We start from the raw sequence: 20,858 nt of genomic DNA, 5'->3' as shown, positions 1-20,858 counted from the left end.
CGTTTATCCGCACGCTGTCATTATTTCAGAAGACAATTTCTTATGAATATTGAAAATGAAAATACAAGTAACTTGTATTTTCACTTGCAACATCAAATTGACATGTACATGTATATAAAACTTGACTTTTAAGCAACAAATTACAGGTTCGTGCTTGTTATGATAATCATCAGTTTCGGGGTCCCAGAGTAGTTCCCGTTGATGAACCTCTTGAATTAATTTCGCCTCAGACATTGCTTCCGTGTTGTTCACTCGCAAAAGAATGGACATGTTCAATCCCAATATGGGCCTATATTCCCAATCCACAGTGCATATATGCCCGCAATGTGACACGGCATAACCTATGGGAACGATCAATAACACCAACGAAGGTTCATTGTCCGTGTGGCGCGCCAGGCGGTAAAAAGGGAATGTTGTGCAGGGCACGGAACAGCCTATGCCCTATGGATACGCAGCCTAAAGGAGTTGCGGTTGACTGACAAGCCGTCATACAAAAACTTCTAGAAAAGGTTTCATCACCCTACGAAGCAAGACACTCACTTGAGAGTTGCTATACCTGCTTCTTGTTCAAGTCACATGAACTCCGGTAGATCACATGACGCAAATCCTATTTCTGATTGGCTGAAGAGTTTGCAACATTTTTACAACATGCAACAAAGAATTGCATTGCATTTAATTTGCAACAATTTTACAACATGTTGTAAGACGCGTTTTGCTCTGTACACACTACGCAACATTTGTTGCAACTGGAAATGTAAAAATGTTGCTAATATTTTACTAGTGTACACAGGCCTTTAGGCAATAATAGAGTTGGGTAGAGCATTTTGTTAATGTTACCCTTTTAGTTAGGGAAACTGGTGCCTTCTGCATTAGGTGGACCCCACTTACTCATCTGTCAGACCGGCCTCACACGTCGGCAGTAGAGTTTAAGGTCCAGTCTGCGAGATTTACCCATTTCTACACAGCCAAAAGCGGGTGATTGGGCTAGTCTCTCCATGTGATTCAATTCGCATGGATTCTTGTGCCCCGGTGCTGAAAGGATCCCTTCACAAGGGCAGACTACATCCGGTGGCACTGAAGTATGGAAGAAAGACAGAAGACGACTAATTTGTGAAAAGGATCATCATCATCATCATCATCATGGTAACAGCTGAGGATGAATCATGTTGCTGTGTGTAGAATTGATGGTCCAATATAGGTTAGGTTATCTGTTTGCGCACACATTGCAAGGGTGGAGCTTGCTTGAAGTAGATTGCGCCAGTCTACCGTAATTCACTGTTACACATCCAGAAGCTAATATCCTTAGGCTTTGAGTCCTTAGTTTAGTAGAGTTTGACGAGTAATGTAATATATACGAACAACGCAGCAACAACTCAGCTGAGCGCCAGGCCCTTGGGCCTCTTGTTTTGTGTCCCAGACAGAATGCGCTTTCCAATAAAATGTCTTATCAGAATTTATAATTCCACCCCACAAAGGAGATGTTTAATTGAATGATAGACCAATTGATAAGTTTTCAAGACCGCTCGACCTATTAACAATGTTTTCTCTTGGATCCCCACACATTGTCTTGGATGGCTATTTATACATTACGGCCTTGTTCAGGCGGGATGAGGCTAAAAATAGCACAGCATGCTTCTTCTTCTTCTTGAGTTTAACCAGAGTCTTTCAAATAAAGAGTCAGAGAACTAGGGCGCATTTTTTGAGTAGTGCATTGGGAAAGAGCTCTCTCAGGTCACTGTTGACCCCAATAAATTCGATCAACTGACTATAGCTATTACAAACGCTCTGTTCTAGAGCAAACGCTACTTTTAGACAGTTTGGCAACACTGATATTCAGAAAAATGTTTTGTCTAGGTCGTTGTCCTTTGTAAGCTTTGAAAATAAAAGTAAACATGATTTGTGGATGTATTCTGTTAACAACATACGATATTTTGTGACCCGCCACAGCAAAACCAGTCGCATGTCGCTCTGAGCTTGGCAGGTTGAGACAAACTGTTCGTTCAATTCTCTGTTGTCTTTCTTTTGTGAAATATGAGCACATTAATTTCTTCCATTATCTCCTGGTGTCATATGTGACGTGTGCCTGGTTTTGCTGTGACGGGTCAAATTTAATGACTGGCTGACAGTGACAACCATTGAATGGAAAAGAAGAAATATCACATGTTATTAGCTGATACTCTAAGACTACTTGAAGTCAAACACTGATTGGTACACATCTTTTTTCAGATCAACAAATTGGGATCGGGTCTCCAAAATAGCCAAATCATCCCTGGAGATTAAGAATCATGAGGATGGTGAATTCTGGATCTCTGCTGAGGATTACCATAAGTATTTCAATGAAGTCTATATCTGTAGTCTCACACTGGATTTTGATAGAGATGGTGTCGATGATGGATTAACTAGTAAGTTAAAGTTATGAATATTGACAAGTTTTTCTGCAGCACTTTTATGCTGTCCTGGGTCTGTCTCGAAGCAGTTTACACAAAGTGTCACTATTGACTCGCATTTATATTTGCAGATTCCAGTTATAAAAAATTATCAAAATATTTGATGGTGTGCAAAGCTGCCACTTGGCTCAGATTTGGGAAATCTAACGCATTACCAACCCTGTTTATGCGCCTTGTAAATGAGTGATTTCTGTCACTGTGATCTGCAGTTGTCATTGCACTTTTGCAGCACTTGTGCAGTGTGTTTCTCACAGATGAGTGGTAGTCCTCCATAAACAAGCAATATTGGTCGCATGTCTTAGTGATGTGTCCATGACAACATGTTCCCATAGTGCTTTTCGCATTCATCATGTGACTTGACAGCTTCCATCCGTTGGTTAAACAAAGGCCAAGAATGATCACTAGTCACTGCAACTGCAGATTTTCATGAACAATGAGTGTCCTGTCACTCGCATCTCACAGCAGGCTGTCATGATATCAAATCGATTGATATTGATGATAGGTCACAGTTATTATCAATTCTTGTCCCAGGCAACAGCAATGACCATTGGAAACAACCGGCCGATATCCAGCCACTGACTTGTCAATAAATCCCTGACCGGTCGCTCACTGGTAAAACCATTGCCATCTATTTAAGATATGAAACTAAGGCAGGTTTTTGGCCGGTTAGGGATATATTGATGAAGCAATGTAGACATTTAATTTCTTACTTGTACAGGGGTGGTATGGGGGGGTCTTTTTGGTCGAAATTTGCTGAAATGCTCCAGGGAAGTACAGGGAGCTCATAAAGATGTCCCAGGATCTTAAGTGTTAAGGTCTGGTAATTATCTAAAAATCGCGTTGTGTCTTTCTTCCTCTTTCCAGAAAATATCACAGCTATTTTTGGTGAATGGAAAGAGGACACAGCTGCTGGGTACGAGACAAACAAGAAGTTGAAAAACCCTCAATTCATGGTGACGGTGCCAGAAATAGAGTCGGGCCAGGCAACTACGCCAGTTTTGTTACAGTTTCTGCTCAAGGATTATGAGAATCAGACGATCAGTTACAGGGTTGAACTCTTGAAGGTGAATAGGAATCAGTTTTGTTCGGAATATCAGAATGAAGGATTAAGTGAAATATTCTTTCTAATGCACATTCTTCGTGAATCCTGGACTATTCATTCGATATGTTTGCAGTTTCAAACTATTACCCTAACAAGCACCTGCTGAAATAGAATCACTGTAAAATAGGTCAATTGGAATTTGTAAAGAATTGGAATTTTGTGTCATTCGCAAATGAAGTTTCATACTCGCAATGTCCTGGGCAATCTCTTTAGCACTTTAAGATGGCAGCAATTCAATTCTTAGTTCGGGAGGGAGGGGAGAGAAGTGACAAATCATGCCAATCTACTGTGGTTGTGCCTATATCCATCCTTCATCGGCGATTAACTCCCCCTGAACAGCTGTTACTACATGTACATTATTGGTTGTCTCCCTGCATTCCCTTCCTTTCCCACACAGCCATATCGCGACAACACTAACATTACACTCGTGGGTGCCGCGCGAGACACCCACTGAAAGCCATCATTGGTAGTGGAAGCCAGGTGTTCAATGAGTCATAACGGTTATTGCTTGGGCGGTTCCAGGCATGCTGACCTTGCACAAATGCATTGGGCATGTTGTATAGAAGAAGGGTAACCTGATCATAAAGCGAGGTTGGCAATATCAATTTAGGCCGTCACTCAATTACTATGTGTCGAGGAATTTCACACCCGAGTCTGCATCTGACGGATTTCCCACCCTGTTGGGTCGGGGGTGACAGGAGCAGACTTTAAGATGGACCCTCACTGCTGGTAAGTCGGCATGTGACAAATAAACTGTAGTACTCATGCCACCCTCCATCCTCCACACTTAGTCTGGGTATCCAGGGCCAAAACGACAGTCAGCTTTCTCATCGTTGCACAAGGCTCATTTGCTTCTCGTTTGTTCTTGCAGCAATGGAGTAAAAGAAACTTTTTAAATATTCACAGGTTCTCCATGAAGCTGATGGAGCAGACAAAAGATCCATCGTCCTCAAAGACCTCACAGAAGAGACAAACTTCTACACTGCCAACCAATGGACATATCGATATACGATTGAACCAGGGCGCTATTTGATCATGCCGATGACCTTTAAACCTGAAACAGAGTGTGAATTCCTTGTGAGGTTGTTTGCTAGTGTACAAATAGATGGTGCAGTGTTTGATGAAGATGTTGTACACCATGTGACAACTTTTAAGTCTTCTTTCACATACTACAAGACGAACTATAAAGTTGGTAGGTAGAAATTTTAATTTTCAGTGAAATTAACCACTTTACTACAGGATGTTCTGCTACATTATTTAAACAGCTATGGCTTTCTAAAGCTGGCTTTGTAGAAATGATGTCATACCATGCATTTTATCATGTATCATAGTGCATCACATCATTCAAGTGGTGGCTAACAAGGTGTTTTCTATGAAGGTTAGATAATTCTTTGTGTATCCCTGGAAAAACATCAATCGTTGGTTGAATTTGGCAAGTATGACATCATATGTAGGGAGTTTTTCAGTTGTGTTTCTGGAAAGTACTCGCTCTAACTAAGAAAATGCCACAAAAATTGTTCGATTCCGATAACCGAGTGGCATTCTACTGCATTTTGAATAATTGGACTTCGGTCGTTTTGACCAGTAATTCAAATGGACTAATGAGTGGGCATTGTTTCACCTGAATGCACTTATAGAAAAAAAGAGGGACAGCTCATTTTTTTTATTTTGAGTTCACTTGATGTTTTACAGTTTTCGACGGGCGACAACGAAACTTGGCCCATTAATGTAATTTACCTGCCGAGTAGAAATCTGTTGGAGTCGTTCAATTCTTTTGCATATTAATGAGCTAATTAGCATAATTAATTAGCTAAATGCAGCCAATGAGGAACCGGCGTTAAGATAAATGCCAGTGGCGGCGCCACAATCGATCGTACCTTCTGACGCCATGACGTCATTTTCTGGTCTGTTGACGTCGCATGAGGTCAATCACGGGAAACCATTGCATACATTTTTGCACAGGTTTTGAACAATAGAAAACGTGCCCAATAACTGGCATCGCGCATATTTTTCGCAAAATTATCTTAAGAAACTGATAGCACAATAGATTTAAAACAGGAAGATGCAAACGTCGCCGAAATCGGTCGAAAGTAAGCGATCGTTTTCGGGCTCAGAAATAACATGATAATGCATTGGAAATGGAGAGTTTTGGTATGATCGATTGCAGCGCCACGTGGCGGATAAATCGCGCCGGTTCCTCATTAAGGCCCTGTTTTTCACAATTGGGGGTAAAACAGACAGCTTAACTCGAGATAACATCAAAATTCTTTTGAACTTTGATTTAACGAATTAAGCACGTCAAATTTGGATGGCTGACATTTTCCAATATGGCCGCCGATCTCCAATGCTGCTGCCAATTATCAATACAGGCCATTATCCATTGTGTCATGGAACATTTCATGGGCTTGGTGGTAGGCCTATTGGTAGAACTGAGGAAGGGCCTTTTATGATGGCGGAAATATTGGATGGCGGCCATTTTGAACAGCGGCCATATTGGATGAATTACCGTCATTAGTCCTTTTTTACAAAACATGGCTTGTAGGGTATCAACATTTCAGGAAAATTGTGTGGATCACTTATAGTTCATTACTTTTATCATTCAATAAACCAGCAGAGAACTGTAATTAATATAAGGAGTACCGGTATTATAAATCTTAACCCATATGTGCATGGCTACGGCCTACGCCGTAGACCAAACATAGGCTGAAATTGCATGGATACGGAATTCCCCGTATCGTTTTTAGCTCAGCTGACTAAGTCAGCCGAGCTTGTCAAATAAGTTGTTCAGTGGCGTCCGTCTGTCCATCCATCCATCCATCCATCCGTCCATCCGTTAAACCCATGGTGCACATTTTGTAACCGTAAGACCTAGAGACTTCAATTTTGCATTTCTGGATACTTCTGGTCAAACTCTACTTTCAAAACAAAATTTGTCGCCATTCGACCTACTTCCTGCGAGCGAGAGTGCATGAAGGAAACTGGCCTATATCGGCCTGGGAGCAGCAGAATTAGTCGAAATATGCTCTAATATTAAGATAAAATTCTTGAAAATCTATTTTATTGAGAAAAAGTTCAAAATTTTTACAGGAGAGGGCGCTACCTGCCTTTTAATTATTTCTGCCGATTCAAATTCCCGCCCGATGACGTCAGCCATCAATGAAGTCTCCTATTTGCCAGTTCTCAAAACATGGCAGCCACACAACAAAAGCAGTAGCGCCAGGAATAAATCACTGTTCACTTCAGCTTCGTAATCGATTGTACCCCCACTTTATTGTGTTCTGTGTGGTGTTCCTATTCAATCAACGATGTAAGGCCTTATTATGTTGGTTTTAATTGAGAAGGTGCATTATAAGCGGCCTACGAAATACCGAAGCGGAGACAAAATGGTGGCATGTTGTTTAGGCTTGGAGCTCAATGACACTCAAGTACCCAATTTTCTGCTTAAAAAGTAGTCTGGTAGGCGATATTATCACCAGTTCGTTTCAGTGGTAGTCATAAGGTCTTTAGGGACTGCTTTCAGAAATTAGTTCTTGAAAATTTGGCCACATTTCTGTGAAAACGATATCGGAAGTGCATGCTCTGTTCGCGATGACATCGCCGATGTATTTTGAAGTGGAGAATTCCCACAGTATGTGCAGTGAAACGGCATGATTCTGTTCGCCTATTAAGTTTTAGTTCTACGATTCTTTCATGAGTAAAAAGTAGACATTCTAAGCAATACAATAATGTCACTCCCATAAAAATTGATGGGAAATTGAGGGAGCTACGGCATTCTAGCTGTTCGGCAACTGGCAGCGCTGAAAAAATACATTGCATACTGTACAATACCAAATGGCACATTTTAAAAAGCGCTCATTGGACAACGTGGGAAATCACCAGAAATGACGTCATCGCTGGTCTAAATAGAAAACTACGGTGGCGCAGTAGAGCACAAGAAAAGGTTTAGCATTAACTTCGTCATGCAAACGATTTCTCATGAATGATTTATTTGATCATCATCAGCTTGTTTCCCCTGATAGATAAAAAAATGATTTACAATTTCCATCAAAGTTTTCTATTTTGTGTATAGTCACATGTTATTTAACTGGCAATGAGCCAAGCAGTTTTGAATATTCGCGGGAAAATACTTCGTACTTGTAAACGAGGCTATGACAATGAGTATCCTCATTCATGGCATAAACTTCATGTTTCGGTAAATATTTTCATACGATGATTTCACCCGAATTATGGTCAGGATTGAGGAATGAACAGTGGCATAATTATGTCAACCAAAAACATTGGTACCGTAGTGAACGCAAAAGGATATCAAATACCATGGAGCATGCCATTTTCATGCATAATGAACTGAAAACACCGGGAAGATATTAATGATATTAACTCAGCTGAGCGCCAGGCCCTTGGGCCTCTTGTTAACAGTTCGAATTTACCGCGCTAAAGGGAATTCCCCGGGAAATCCCTTCGTGACACCATTGTCTAAGTTCAGCATGGCCGTCCTGCTGATCTTTTGAGTAAAACTTCTGTAAATTTTCGTGAATTTTCGCCGATTTAAGCCATGATTTGTCCAGGATCCTGTTCTTGGTTGCCATGGGATACTGTGGGAGTTGGATGACGCTGAAGAGTGTGTATTTCTGTGTTTTTTTCAGGCTAAATAGCGGTGTTTTGTCCGGCTTTTTCCTTTACGTAGATGTTTGTGCTGCAGTTCAGTGTGTGTGTATGTTTTCCAGAATGGTTTCCATGCATTTTTCTTTCAGCAACTAACTACAGGTAAATTTGACAATTTTTCAGGGAAAAATTGGACTGCCATATAATTTTCAAAAGTCTGCTGTAGTAAAGTTATTGGATATTTTCCAAATATTTTTTCTGTATTGTGTAGCAAAAAGATGCCTCTGAAAGCAGCATACTTCACTTCTAACATTCTGTATCAATAAAAATTTTTTATTGCACTCAGAAATGGGAACTTTTTTTTTTTCCCCCTGATTTCAAGTTGTCAAGTCTCCCTCCACCTACATTCATGTAAAAAATATTTCCCTGATTTTCTTTACAGATTCAGAAAGCCCCTTTTATACTCCTTCTAAATAAATATACTTTGTAGGGTCTGTCGTTGTCAGAAAATACTTTTTTCCTCATTTTTGGCTCACCGTAAGGGGAGTCTATATGATAGCGCTGTGTCCGTCGTCGTCGTCGTCGTCGTCGTATCCTAACAGTGGCACGTTTCTTAACTGCTAGGGCTATGAACTTGAAACTTTGTACACAGAATGCCCTAGGTCAGCTGACCTCTGACACTGATTTTCGGTCCGATCTAATTCTCTGTTTGGCCACCAGGGGGCCAAATGTCGATATCTAAAAAGTGTGATATCTCGCTTATTAGTGACTTGTTTTCGATAAAACTTTTGTTGTAGGTACTCATAGCAAATATACATTTTATTTTATACGGGTTTTTAATTTGACCTTGTTTTCAAGGTCACAGAGGTCATATGGCGTAAATTGGCCATTAGAGTGTAAACTTTGGCACGTTTCTTAACCACTAAAGCTATGAACTTGAAACTTGGTACATATAACCCCCTATATCACATAGCCTTTGGTGCTGAATTTTGGTTCGATCTGATTCCTAACTTTGCCACCAGGGGGCCAAAAGTGGAAATCTAAAAAGTGTGATATCTCGCTTATTAGTGATTTGTTTTTGATAAAATTTTTATGGTAGGTTTTCCTAGCAGGGTATATCACATATCATACGTGTTTTTGATTTGACCTACTTTTCAAGGTGACAGAGGTCAAATGGCGTAAATTTGCCGTTTGAGTGTAACTGGGGCACGTTTCTTAACCAATGAAGCTATGAACTTGAAATTTGGTGCACCTGATTCCCTACATCATTTAACCTCTGACACCGAATTTTAGTCTGATCTGATTCTCGACTTGGCCACCAGGGGGCCAAAACTAAAAAAAGTAAAAAGTGCAATATCTCGCTTAATAGTGACTTGTTTTCAATTCTATTTTAATGGTAGGTACTCAGAGCAAGGATACATCACATATCCTACGGTTTTTGATTTGACCTTATTTTCAAGGTCACAGAGGTCAAATGGTGTGAATTGGCCGTTTGTGTGTAACTATGGCACGTTTCTTAACCACTAAAGCTATGAACTTTAAACCTGGTACACATGACTCCCTAGGTCAGATGACCTGTGACACTGATTTTCGGTCTGGTGTGATTCTTAACTGGGCCACCAGGGGGCCAAAACAAACAATTTGAATAGTGCCATATCTCGCTTATTACTGATTAGTTTTTGGTAAAAATGTTATGGTAGATACTCTTAGCAAGGATACATCACATATGATACGGGTTTTTGATTTGACGTTCTTGTCAAGGTCGCAGAGGTCAAACGGCTTAAATTGGCCATTTTAGCGTAACTGTGGCACGTTTGTTGACCCCTAAGGCTATGAACTTGAGACTTTGTACAAAGGACCCTCTAGGTCAGCTGACTTCTGACCCTGAATTTCAGTCCGGTTTGATTCTCGACTTGGCCACCAGGGGGCCAAAAGTGAAAACCTAGAAAGTGTGATATTTCGCTTATTAGTGATTCGTTTTCAATAACATTTTTATGGTAGGTTCTCCTAGCAGGGATACATCACATATCATATGAGATTGGTCATTTGAGTGTAACTATGGCACGTTTCTTAACCACTATAGCTATGAACTTGAAATTTGGTGCACATGACTCCCTACGTCATGTCACCTTGGACACCGAATTTCGATCTGATATGGTACTCAACTTGGCCACCAAGAGGCCAAAACTAAAATTGGTAAAAAGTGCAATATCTCGTTTATTAGTGACTTGTTTTTGATGATATTCTTATGGTTACCATAATGGTACTTACTCCAAGCAACGATACATCACATGTCATACCGACTTTGGTTTGACCTATATACTATACATGTACAATGTTTCTTAACCTGGATGAATTCCAAAGCACCAAATATCTATACGGTGAGCACAATGCTTATATTCATAAAAAGGCATGTTAGTCGACTAAATCTATACATATTCATGTTTCCTATTGTCTATGCCGAACTTTGATATACCAAGCAGGCGAACGTAGGTGACCGATTTCTTACCTTCCAAAACGATTCCTGGCAGCCGCCATTTTCAACCTCGTTTCCAGTGTAAACCCACACACGTGGCGCCGCGTCAATCCTGTATATAGACTTCGGATTTGGACTTTTGTTCGCGAGGTTGATTATATGTTAATATTTCGGCAGGTTATATGGAAATTTTTAGGAATTCACGGTCATAATGATATGACTCATGCGGGGATAGCCAATTAGCAACCGCTTCAATAATGAGGGGATTTCACCATGTGTGAAGTGCCGTCGACCCGCTGAATAACATTCTGGATCGGTAAATAATCAATTGCCTTCACAAATACTGCCGAAATATTTGATCAACGTCCACAAAATTAACAACAGTAAGCAATAAATAACATATTCATTTATTTTAAATGTTTTTTTACGGACATCGAAACTGAAAAAGAATGATTTGAAAACTCATCACAACAGCTGATCATGTAAACTTTCGTCGCCATCGGTGACGTCATCGGGAGTGCCGCTGAACTCCCTATCATATGCATACATTTTAGAGGTAAAACGTCCTTGAAAAATCTTATTACCTCATGAACAAAACATTATTTTGTTGGATTACTCCAACAACAGAGTTTTCCAACATTATCGACAAACATTTCCTTTCCAAGAAACATGTTTGAAAGCCTGTCTGATTCTTCACATCCTGGGGTATTGATTCCTCAGGGTGATGCTCATTCAAACAGAATTAGTTTAAGGAATTGAACCAAAGGAAGAGGGTCTGTGTTGAGATTTTATGTCGTTCATACTTTACCCTAGTCAGACTATTGTACATGTACTTCCCTTCTGGCTTACCCGAGGAATTATCTTACTATGTAGCTCACCTCTCTTTGCTCACCTCCAGAGAGGTGAACTTATCTTTTGGTGCATCGTCGTCGTCATTGTCCGTTACTAGGCGTGTTTTGTATATTTGCTATTGACTTGAAATTTGGTAGATGAGTAGCCCTATATGTTATGAAACCTTCCAGACTAAGTTTTGGTCCAGTTTGGTTCCTGGTTTAATGAATTGATAACGAACAGGAGGGATCGGTTGTCTCGCCAAACCTCGAGGGTTTTAGCTAAAGGTTTTGGCCAATATTTTAGCTCCACCCGAACAGTTTTGGTAAGACAATCAATACCGACAGTGAGGTATCAATTTCTATTCTTAAACATCTCGAATTAAATAACAAATATTGTGGTTTGAAATGCTTCCACATTCTGCACCAACCCTACCATAACCGCTGAATTCATAATGAGGCTTCTTTGGTGCATAGTGCATTTACACTGTAATATGCGGTTCATTCTAAACCCAGTTGTTTAAGAATTTGCCACCAGGTGCCTAAAATCGAAAAAACTAAGGGCTTGATCATTCGTGAATTCTTTATCATATAAAATCATCATGTCTGTGAGGGAGGTGACCACAATGGCCCTGGCCATTTCATTATAGTAATAAAATAACTAGCTCAGTTCATGGAGCTATATCCAGGTGGTCCCCCAATACAGCCTCTGCCTCCTGCTTGTGGTCATTATTCAGTATTTTTTCCTCCGGGTTTATTGTATGAAACCAATAGTTTCTCGCTTGTTTTTCGTTTACTATCAAGCTTTAAGCTAAAGAGGTCGTCCCTGAAGATGAACAATCTTTGTTGATCCTGGTGGGATCGTTCATTTTGTAGTTGCAGGACTTTCATCCTCAAGAGGGAGGAAAGCCTGGCCAGTCACTTCACATGAATGTAGGAACCCCAGGGTGTCCGAAGACACAGACGTATAGTAGTGTTGTGACTGGATGTGACAGTAACCACCAAAGATGTCGCTGGACAGAATGACAGCCCAAACCTTGGCTGGCAATGGGAGCTGTCCTAAGAATACAGGGCTCAGGTTACCTGGAGGAGGTGCTGCTCTTCTTTGAATGAAAACCATGAGGGGGATGGCGGAGGACAACAAGGATCTTACAGCAATGACACGGAGAAGCTGCTCAATACGATGCTTCAAAGTTGCTCCTGCTGAGAAGGGGGGTGAACGTGGCTGCCCCACATGCCTTTTTGGGTGTCTGGGGCCCCTCGGCTGGATTTGTCTGCCTTCGGCCCGGTTTTTCATGTAGAAGGGTACAAAGAGACCAGGGAAGACGAATGCCGCACCGAAGAGAGCTGGCAGGCCAGCTCTGTCTGCTGGAGATGGGACTATGAGTCACAACACACCTGGCACCTGGGCACCTTAAGGGTGGAGACGCAGGAGAGGGGCTGGAAAGAACACTCTCACTTAGATCCAGGACGATTGCTGCTCCTACAGCCATCCTCAGTGAAGCCCTTGAGTTCAAAGATTGAATGTAGATGAAAAATAGATAAGAACTAGAGGTTCTGCACAACAAAATGCGGAGGAAAAAAATACTGATTAATGGCAGCAACCACAAGACAGAGGCTGTACTGGGGTACTGCCTAAGCACAGCTCCATAAACTGAGCTTGTTATTTTTCTATCAAAAATAGTTAACACTTTCACACTGGCTTATGTGCATAGACGCAGCGCTTTTCCGTGCTCAGCGACGGCTGACGTACTATCAATGGGAAAATGGGTAAATTCACCCTAACTTGCACTTACTTATAGGCGAGAATAAAGGTGAAATGGTGAAGGCTATTAATGTTGGTGTCTGCTCTCATTAATCAGTCTAAAATCAGTGGAAAAATGAAATTATTCACAGACTTAAAGGGTCATTGGGTAAGCAGAAGAGAAGTACTCATGCAAAAGTTCGACTTGGGTAGGTATGAACTAATAACATCAAATTTCCACAGGAATTGGGAATTCCAAACCGTTGAGGGGTGGCTGAAATTTTAATCTCCAGCTAGGGTTTTGACAACCGAGACGGTATCGACCCAATGCCGACGGTTGAATATCAAATCTAAAATACTTCTCTCCAGCCTGGCGAATGGTACATTTACCCTTTGCCCCCGAGCGGCCGATTTTTATGGCCAAAGCGTCGGCAGCTAGCAAAATACAAGCGGCCAATTTTCAGCCTCCACATGTAGTTTATTTATATCGGGTCGCATTGTAACTTCTAAACCTATCAGCGGCCTTGTTTCATATTGCGGAAGGCCTGTACATCCTCGGGGAGGTTTATCCACAAACTCGTTTTGATTTTTCGGATTTTTATGCAGTAAATCTCCAAAAATTGGCAAGAAGACATCTGTCAGCTGATCAGGTATTAGCACAGGTATTAGATAGTGATGATGACAGTGAAGAGGATGATAGTTACAGCCACGCAATTGACTTTGAGAGCGAGTTAAATGAGGACTATGTAGCGAGTGCTTGTGACAATGATGAAAGCATGCATGGTGATGGCAGTAGTCCAGATGATGATGTAAAAACAAATATAATTTTTTGACAAATTTTGGCTTAGTATCTGCCAGTGTAAAGGTGCGAGAACATTGTTTTGTTTACTTCTTATGTTTGTATCTGTAAAATCAATTCACCTAACAGTCGATTGTAGTGAGAAGAATTGTGCAACTAAAATGTAAATAATGGTTTATGCAGTCAGATTTTCTCATTCATGTTAATGCATTTCCAGAACAAGTCCAATACATATTGGGGGAGTGGAAGAAAGACGTAAATGCTGGGGGTCAGATTTGTCATAAAACATGTGCAACAAACCCTCAGCTCATCATAACTATTCTTCCAGGACAGGGTAGGTAAAACTTCTTACTGCCTGCATACGTAGTTGCCTGAAAAAGTGGGGAGATGTTGTATTACCATTCGCCATCAGTTCGTATGTCTGCATGTCAGTCCGTCCAAAAGTGTCATCTCCTTCTAGGCTGTTCAGCTTACCAACTTGAAGCTTTGTTTCATGTTTGGTACGCCTCCAATGATGTACACAACACCCTTAAAATTTCGGTTCAACATGCGAAAACATACAAAGTGCAATATCTCACTTATCAGTGATTGGTTTTTGAATGGTAGGTACATGTACATGTACTTCTTGCCAGGATACATCATATCTTGTACAAATTTTTGATTTAACCTACTTTTCAAGGTCACAGAGGTCAAATGGTGTAAAGTGGCCATTTAAGTGTAACTTTGGGACATTTCTTAACCGCTACAGCTATGAGCTCGAAACCACTTCGCATACTTTGTATACCACTTCGCATCGTGAAACACTCCTGGACACATGCAGATAGCCTACCCTCCCATTTCTCAAAGTGCATTCATCAGTCCCGGTCGGTGCACCCTTCAAATCCGGCAGGTGTGTATTTCAATGCGCTTGTGTCATCTTCCCGACTGAGTTGATGAGACTCTCCTGACCAAGACGTTTCACCACACTAAGCCAGGAATTGCTAATGTCCGTAGTGGAGGGGTATATCCATATCGATTCATATGCAATAAATAAATCAGCACAAGGCCTGTTTTTAATGAAGGTCTTGTGGCCTGGTTCATGGTCTAATTATCTACAGACCCAGTTTAACTTTGTGCATTTTACCTCGTGATGTTTTTCGATGTTTAGTCCTTGGACTTGAGCATAAAAACTTTTAATTAACAGTATGTTGTTGTGATGAACAGGAAACTCGTCGCTAAAATGCATTTTATATTGATTGACATTAAGCAGGCTGTACTGCTATGTTCTAGTTTCCTGGAAGTCTGTGATGGAAACTCTCTCTGTGAATTTGAGGGAGCTAGTCAAATAGCTATTCGAGCGGTGTCCGTCCTGACGAAGTCTGTGGAGCTAGTCAAATAGCTATTTGGCGGTGTCCGTCCTGACGAAGTCTGCGGAGCTTGTCAAATAGCTATTTGAGCGGTGTCCGTCCTGACGAAGTCAGCGGAAGTAGTCAAATAGCTATTCAAGCAGTGTACGTCCTGACGAAGTCAGTGGAGCTAGTCAAATAGCTATTCGAGCGGTGTCCGTCCTAAAGAAGTCTGCAGAGCTAGTCAAATAGCTATTCGAGCTTTGTCCGTCCTGACGAAATCTGCGGAGCTAGTCAAATAGCTATTCGAGCGGTGTCCGTCCTGACGAAGTCTGCGAGCTACTCAAATAGCTATTCGAGCAGTGTCCGTCCTTCCATTCATCTGGTCGTGGACTACTTTGGGCAGACCTAGGCACTTCAAATCTGGCTGTCAGTAACAACAGCACATGATCAAAAAGCGTAAATTACCCAAAAAAATGTTGTCATAGTTGGCAGCACTTACTTAAAATAGAGTGAATTAAGAAAAAGCATGTCATGGTGATCCTGGTCTTGACAGCACCATTGCCAACTGGCTAACAGGTGTTACGTATGGTGACGTCATCACCGGGTTCGGCACATCATCTTATGGTGACATACGTCTGGCACGTCACGGTTGATTACTCTTGTAATCACTCTCCATCAACCTACATATGTAGGTTGACGGAGGGTTGAGAGGAGACTCTTGGCACAGCCAGGCAGAAATTCCCCCAATTCATAACTACGTTCTAGGTTGCTACAGAGTATTCAATGTACTGTCTATATCACTAGAGATTGGAGAACCCAGGTGGTACCGTGTCCGTGAAGTTGAGGGAAAACTGGAGATTTTATAAATAAGATAGTGTAATGAGGTGTGCAGTGCGAAGTTTCTGAATTATTGAGCAAGTTTTAACAACATATTTGAAGGATCCTTTTGGGGCTTTGCAATGATCCATGCTGACACAAGGCATCGTGTGTGGAAGGATGTATGCAATGTGTGCATGCTGCATTGCTCGACCAGCCGGTTCGTCTTTCATTTGAACAAATAAAGGCTTAAAAGTAATTTATTTGGCTCGTCGACTCATGAACAGTAAAGATTTGATAAAAGAGCATTGTGGTTGGATTGACACATGAACATTTGTGCTGTTAATTTTTGCCAAAACTTTTCAATTCTGAGCGAGGGAAAATTGTCAGTTCTGCCAAACGAAAGCTGTGGCGCTGGCGATTATTTCTAGGAATTTCCAAGAAATTACAGTTTTTGACACACAGGGCTTCAAAATCTAAAGTTTAGCAATTATAGTGCAGGTTTTATTTTGTCTATCTTCTGTGCTCTTTCTTTCTTTCATTTCTTTCATTTCTTTCATATTCTCATCTATTATGACTTTTTCATTTAATCATTGTGATTATAGTAGGCCTACACTCTAACAGACTAAAAAATAACAAATTTTCCAATGAATTTCTATCGCCATTTGTTGGTGCCCGCCCACAAAACCTGCCCTGAAATCCTTACTGTCGAGCCCTACTCAGAAATGGCAAAACATGATTGCATGTTAGAAACGTACGTAAATAACATCCTGAGGAAATCAGGGGTTAATGTTTGCTTCTCTGGCCCTGCACACAAACACATTAACCCCGATTTCCTCAGGATGGAAAATAAAGACTCGTCCCAAACTAATGCCTCCAGGGGGCCATATTGAAAATAAACAAAGTCCTATTACTGCGAAACTGATCGTCGTATTGCAACTGAATTTCATGTGATTATGTACCTATGTACTCTTATCAATATCCTCAATTTTCAGTCAAATGGTGCCAATCTTGAAAATTCAACGTAGTCCTGTTACTCCTAAACTGTTGAAGAGATGTCAATCAATTTCCATGTGCCGTGTACATGTACACTCTACAATAACCCTGAATCTCATAAACAATATGGTCGCCAGGTGGCAATCTTGAAAATTCAATAACATCTTTGAATTCTCAATAAAAGCTGCACTACCACACCACGGCCTGAAAGCTCTCTGAAAGCGGCATGGGGCTTTCAGGCCAAAGAAAATTATCTCGTAAATATCTCGTACAATCTGGATTCTCCAATCAGCTACTCGAGCAGTTTTCTTTTTGTATTTAAATCCATGCTACCAGATTCTTGCAATGATCCCACCCTTCGTTCTTGTTTAAGTCCTTACCAATATTTAAAACATCATTGTAAGTAAGTTGCTATTGTTCTTGAACCTTTAAGATGCAGAGAAGCTCCACCCAGTAGTCATATCTTTGATGCAGAACCCAGAAAAGAGTCATCCTCCAGAACCTATTGGTGTGAAGTTGTTTGATGTAAGTATGAATAGTGTTAGCAATCATGAGACAAAGCCTGAGCAATGATTATAACTCATTCATGGCTTTGTTTTTAGTCAATGATTGTTTTAGTCAATGTAGAAGCACTTCAGCCACCGGAAATCAGCTGACTGATTTCTCCCGCCATTTTGGCATATCTTCATGCACAAAAGGAATAATTAGTGTTCTCAGATGATATCAGATGGCACCTCGATCGATTTCAAAAAGATCGCCCAACGAAGATTGCTAGTGTTGTAAGGGAATGGTTCAACCGAGGGATGCTGGTGTGCGTCGCAGGGGACTGAATGGGCAACCGAGTACACTTGGTCTAATTGGCCTAATTGGCTTAATTAGGGGGTAAAATATTCACCTGCCTGAGTATAAGTTTTTTACAGAACACAGCGCTGGAGGACAATATCATCCCTGAAAGCTTTCTCTACCTCCTAAGACCCCTAAACTGGGGTGTCTTAGAAGCTATGGCATCTTTACCTCACCATTAGTGGAGCCCCAAGGGCAGGTAAAAACCAAGAAAAAACATCCAAAATCGAGAAAAAAATATTTACGTGACTAGCAAATTGACAGTAGTTCCTACTGGAGTGATCTGAGTACATAGTGACGTCATTATCTGGGTTTAGGAGTTGTAAAAGCAGGAAAACTTGAAAAATGTGCCTTCTGTGCAGTAGGGCATTTAAGGATTAATGTATATGATACAGTGAAAAAATTCGCAAGAAATTGCAAGGGGTAGCAAATTAACCCCGTGAAGCCTAACCCCCTCCCCCAAATCTTGTACTCAGTCCCCTTGGCCATACCAATCATGAGACCGCAAACTGAATTCAAACACTAAGCAGGATCCATATTTCTTCCATAAAACGTAAGAATCCAGATTCCCAGCTATCTTAACAGAAATAATAAGGTGTTATTTCTGGCCATCCATACCATACTGAACTTCCAGCACTATTGCCTCTGTAGCCTCGTCCATACCGCTGAAGAAATACATGTCATTTTTGGCTCACCGTAGGGGAGTCTATACTACACTGCTGTGTCTGTCGTCCATCGTTGTTGTCTGTATCCTGTTTCAAAAAACAGTGGCACGTTTCTTAACTGCTAGGGTATGAACTTAAAACTTTGTACACAGTTATCTCTGACAATGAATTTCGGTCCGATCTGATTCCTGACTTGGCCACCAGGGGGTCAGAAGTGGAAACCTAAAAAGTGTGATATCTCTCTTATGAGTGACTCCTTTTCGGTAAATTTATATGGTAGGTTCTCCTAGTAAGGATACATCACATATCATACAGGTTTTTGATTTGACCTAATTGTCAAGGTCACAGAGGTCAAATGGCATAAGTAGGCCGTTTGAGTGTGACTATGGCACTTTCTTACCCGCTACAGCTATGAACTTCAAACTTTGGTACATATGACCCCCTACTTCATATAACCTCTGACACCAAATTTAGGTCAAAAGTAAAAAAGTATAATGTGCAATTTGTAGCTTAATAGTGACTTTTTGATGATATTTTTTTGGTATGTACTCCAAGCAAGGATACATCACATATCCTACGGGTGTTTGATTTAACCTAATTTTCAAGGTCACAGAGGTCAAATGGCATAAATTGGCTGTTTGAGTGTATTATGGCACGTTTCTTAACTACATAAGCTATGAACTTAAAATTTGGTACACACAACTCCCTATGTCATGTGACCTCTGACACTGAATTTCGGTTCAATCTGATTCTTGACTTGGCCACCAGGGGGCCATAAGTTAAAACCTAAAAAGTGTGATATCTCTCTGAGTGACTCGATTTCGATAATATTTTTATGGTAGGTTCTCCCAGCAAGGATACAACATATATTGTATGGGTTCTTGATTTGACCTAATTTTCAATGTCGCAAAGGTCAAATGGCGTAAATTGTAAATATTCTCTCCTTCCAGCTTCCTATGATCTTTGCTCCACCACTTGACCTTGAGACCCTCTGGAAGGTAAACGAGTCTCACACGCAACGCACAGTTGGGCAACAAGATCAGGTGTTTGTAGTTGACCCTGTCTGCAATGCCCGCTATCTCCTGAAGGAGGGTCGTTACCTGTTATTGTGCCACCAGAATAATCCAGGCATTGATAACTCATATATTTGTGCTGTGGCATCGAAGGAGAAACTGAAAATTGAGTGAGTATCAATTGTTTTTGGGATACATACTTTAGAATCGCCGTATGAATGATTTTTAAAAGAATCTGGTAGTTCATGTAGTCTTCTGGTGGTTTTTACTATTTCTCGTCACTACTTCACAATTATGTCACTAGAAAACACCATGTCTACTCCCTGAGGGCTGAACTAAGAGGCTTAGGTCTGTAACCTTTGGTCATATTGGTTAAGACAGGATTAATATTAATGTAGAAGACAAGCTGACAATGAACACACTTTTCAAAACTACTTTACTTCACTGAATTCGCAAAAATATGTTGAATTTATTAACAATGTTCTCATCTTTGCAGGAAATATCATTCAGGCAGCTAGAAAGATGAAACATTTGATCATGTGACTGTCAGAGACCTATATCAACCACTCACATGTTATCGCGAATGATAATGATAAACTCGAAAAACAAAGTTTCATTCAATTCTAGTCAAATATGATACTATTGGGTATGCCACAGCAAATATGGACTATGAAGATTTTTGTAATTTTGACAACAGTGTCCATGGAAAGAGATGCATATGCAGAGTGATGATCTTCCAGATATATGCTGATGTGAATGCTAGATGCATTTTCGGTATAACAACTTTACCAGGGGACAGAGTGGGAAGTGGTACATATAAGCCCTCTTTCAGTGGCACTTAGCTCATGGAATAGCTAAAGCGAACATCTGAGGCAATAAAAACTTTCTAAAAACTCTAAAACTCCTTCTAAAAACTCTACAATTGCAAGTTTGAAACAAAGATGATTATACTCAAGTAAACACCTCAACAAATGTTAGCCGCCCCCCCCCCCCCAAAACATGATTGGTCATATTTTTTAATTATCCTGAGAAGGTGAATGGGCTGGTGTCGAAAATATGAAAAGCTTTTATCTCTTTTAAAAAATCAGGCTGTTCTTGTCAATTTCAGACAAATAGCCACTTTCAAATTGGTGTGCCATCCGTTTCTTATGATGATTTACCATCACCTGTTGGCATTCTGTGGATTACGTGACAGTC

At 40.7% G+C, this 20,858-nt stretch overlaps 1 protein-coding gene across 1 annotated transcript in view; it reads left to right on the top strand.

Annotated features, from left to right (window-relative positions):
* Positions 1-20,641, top strand: part of LOC135500905 (calpain-1 catalytic subunit-like) — a 90,504-nt gene extending 69,863 nt beyond the window's left edge. The window contains exons 7-13 of the mRNA XM_064792624.1: positions 2,227-2,402; positions 3,312-3,511; positions 4,456-4,741; positions 14,218-14,334; positions 17,574-17,665; positions 19,599-19,831; positions 20,158-20,641. Coding sequence (XP_064648694.1) covers positions 2,227-2,402; positions 3,312-3,511; positions 4,456-4,741; positions 14,218-14,334; positions 17,574-17,665; positions 19,599-19,831; positions 20,158-20,179 — 1,126 coding nt within the window. The 3' untranslated portion in view covers positions 20,180-20,641. The remainder of the gene's footprint in view (positions 1-2,226; positions 2,403-3,311; positions 3,512-4,455; positions 4,742-14,217; positions 14,335-17,573; positions 17,666-19,598; positions 19,832-20,157) is intronic.
* Positions 20,642-20,858: the final 217 nt, after the last annotated feature.

This window comes from Lineus longissimus, chromosome 16, assembly GCF_910592395.1.
Source record: "Lineus longissimus chromosome 16, tnLinLong1.2, whole genome shotgun sequence".
In the NCBI taxonomy this organism is placed as follows: Eukaryota; Metazoa; Nemertea; class Pilidiophora; order Heteronemertea; family Lineidae; genus Lineus; species Lineus longissimus.
Note: the sequence above shows the minus strand (reverse complement) of the source record. Positions and strands in the feature narration are given on the sequence as shown.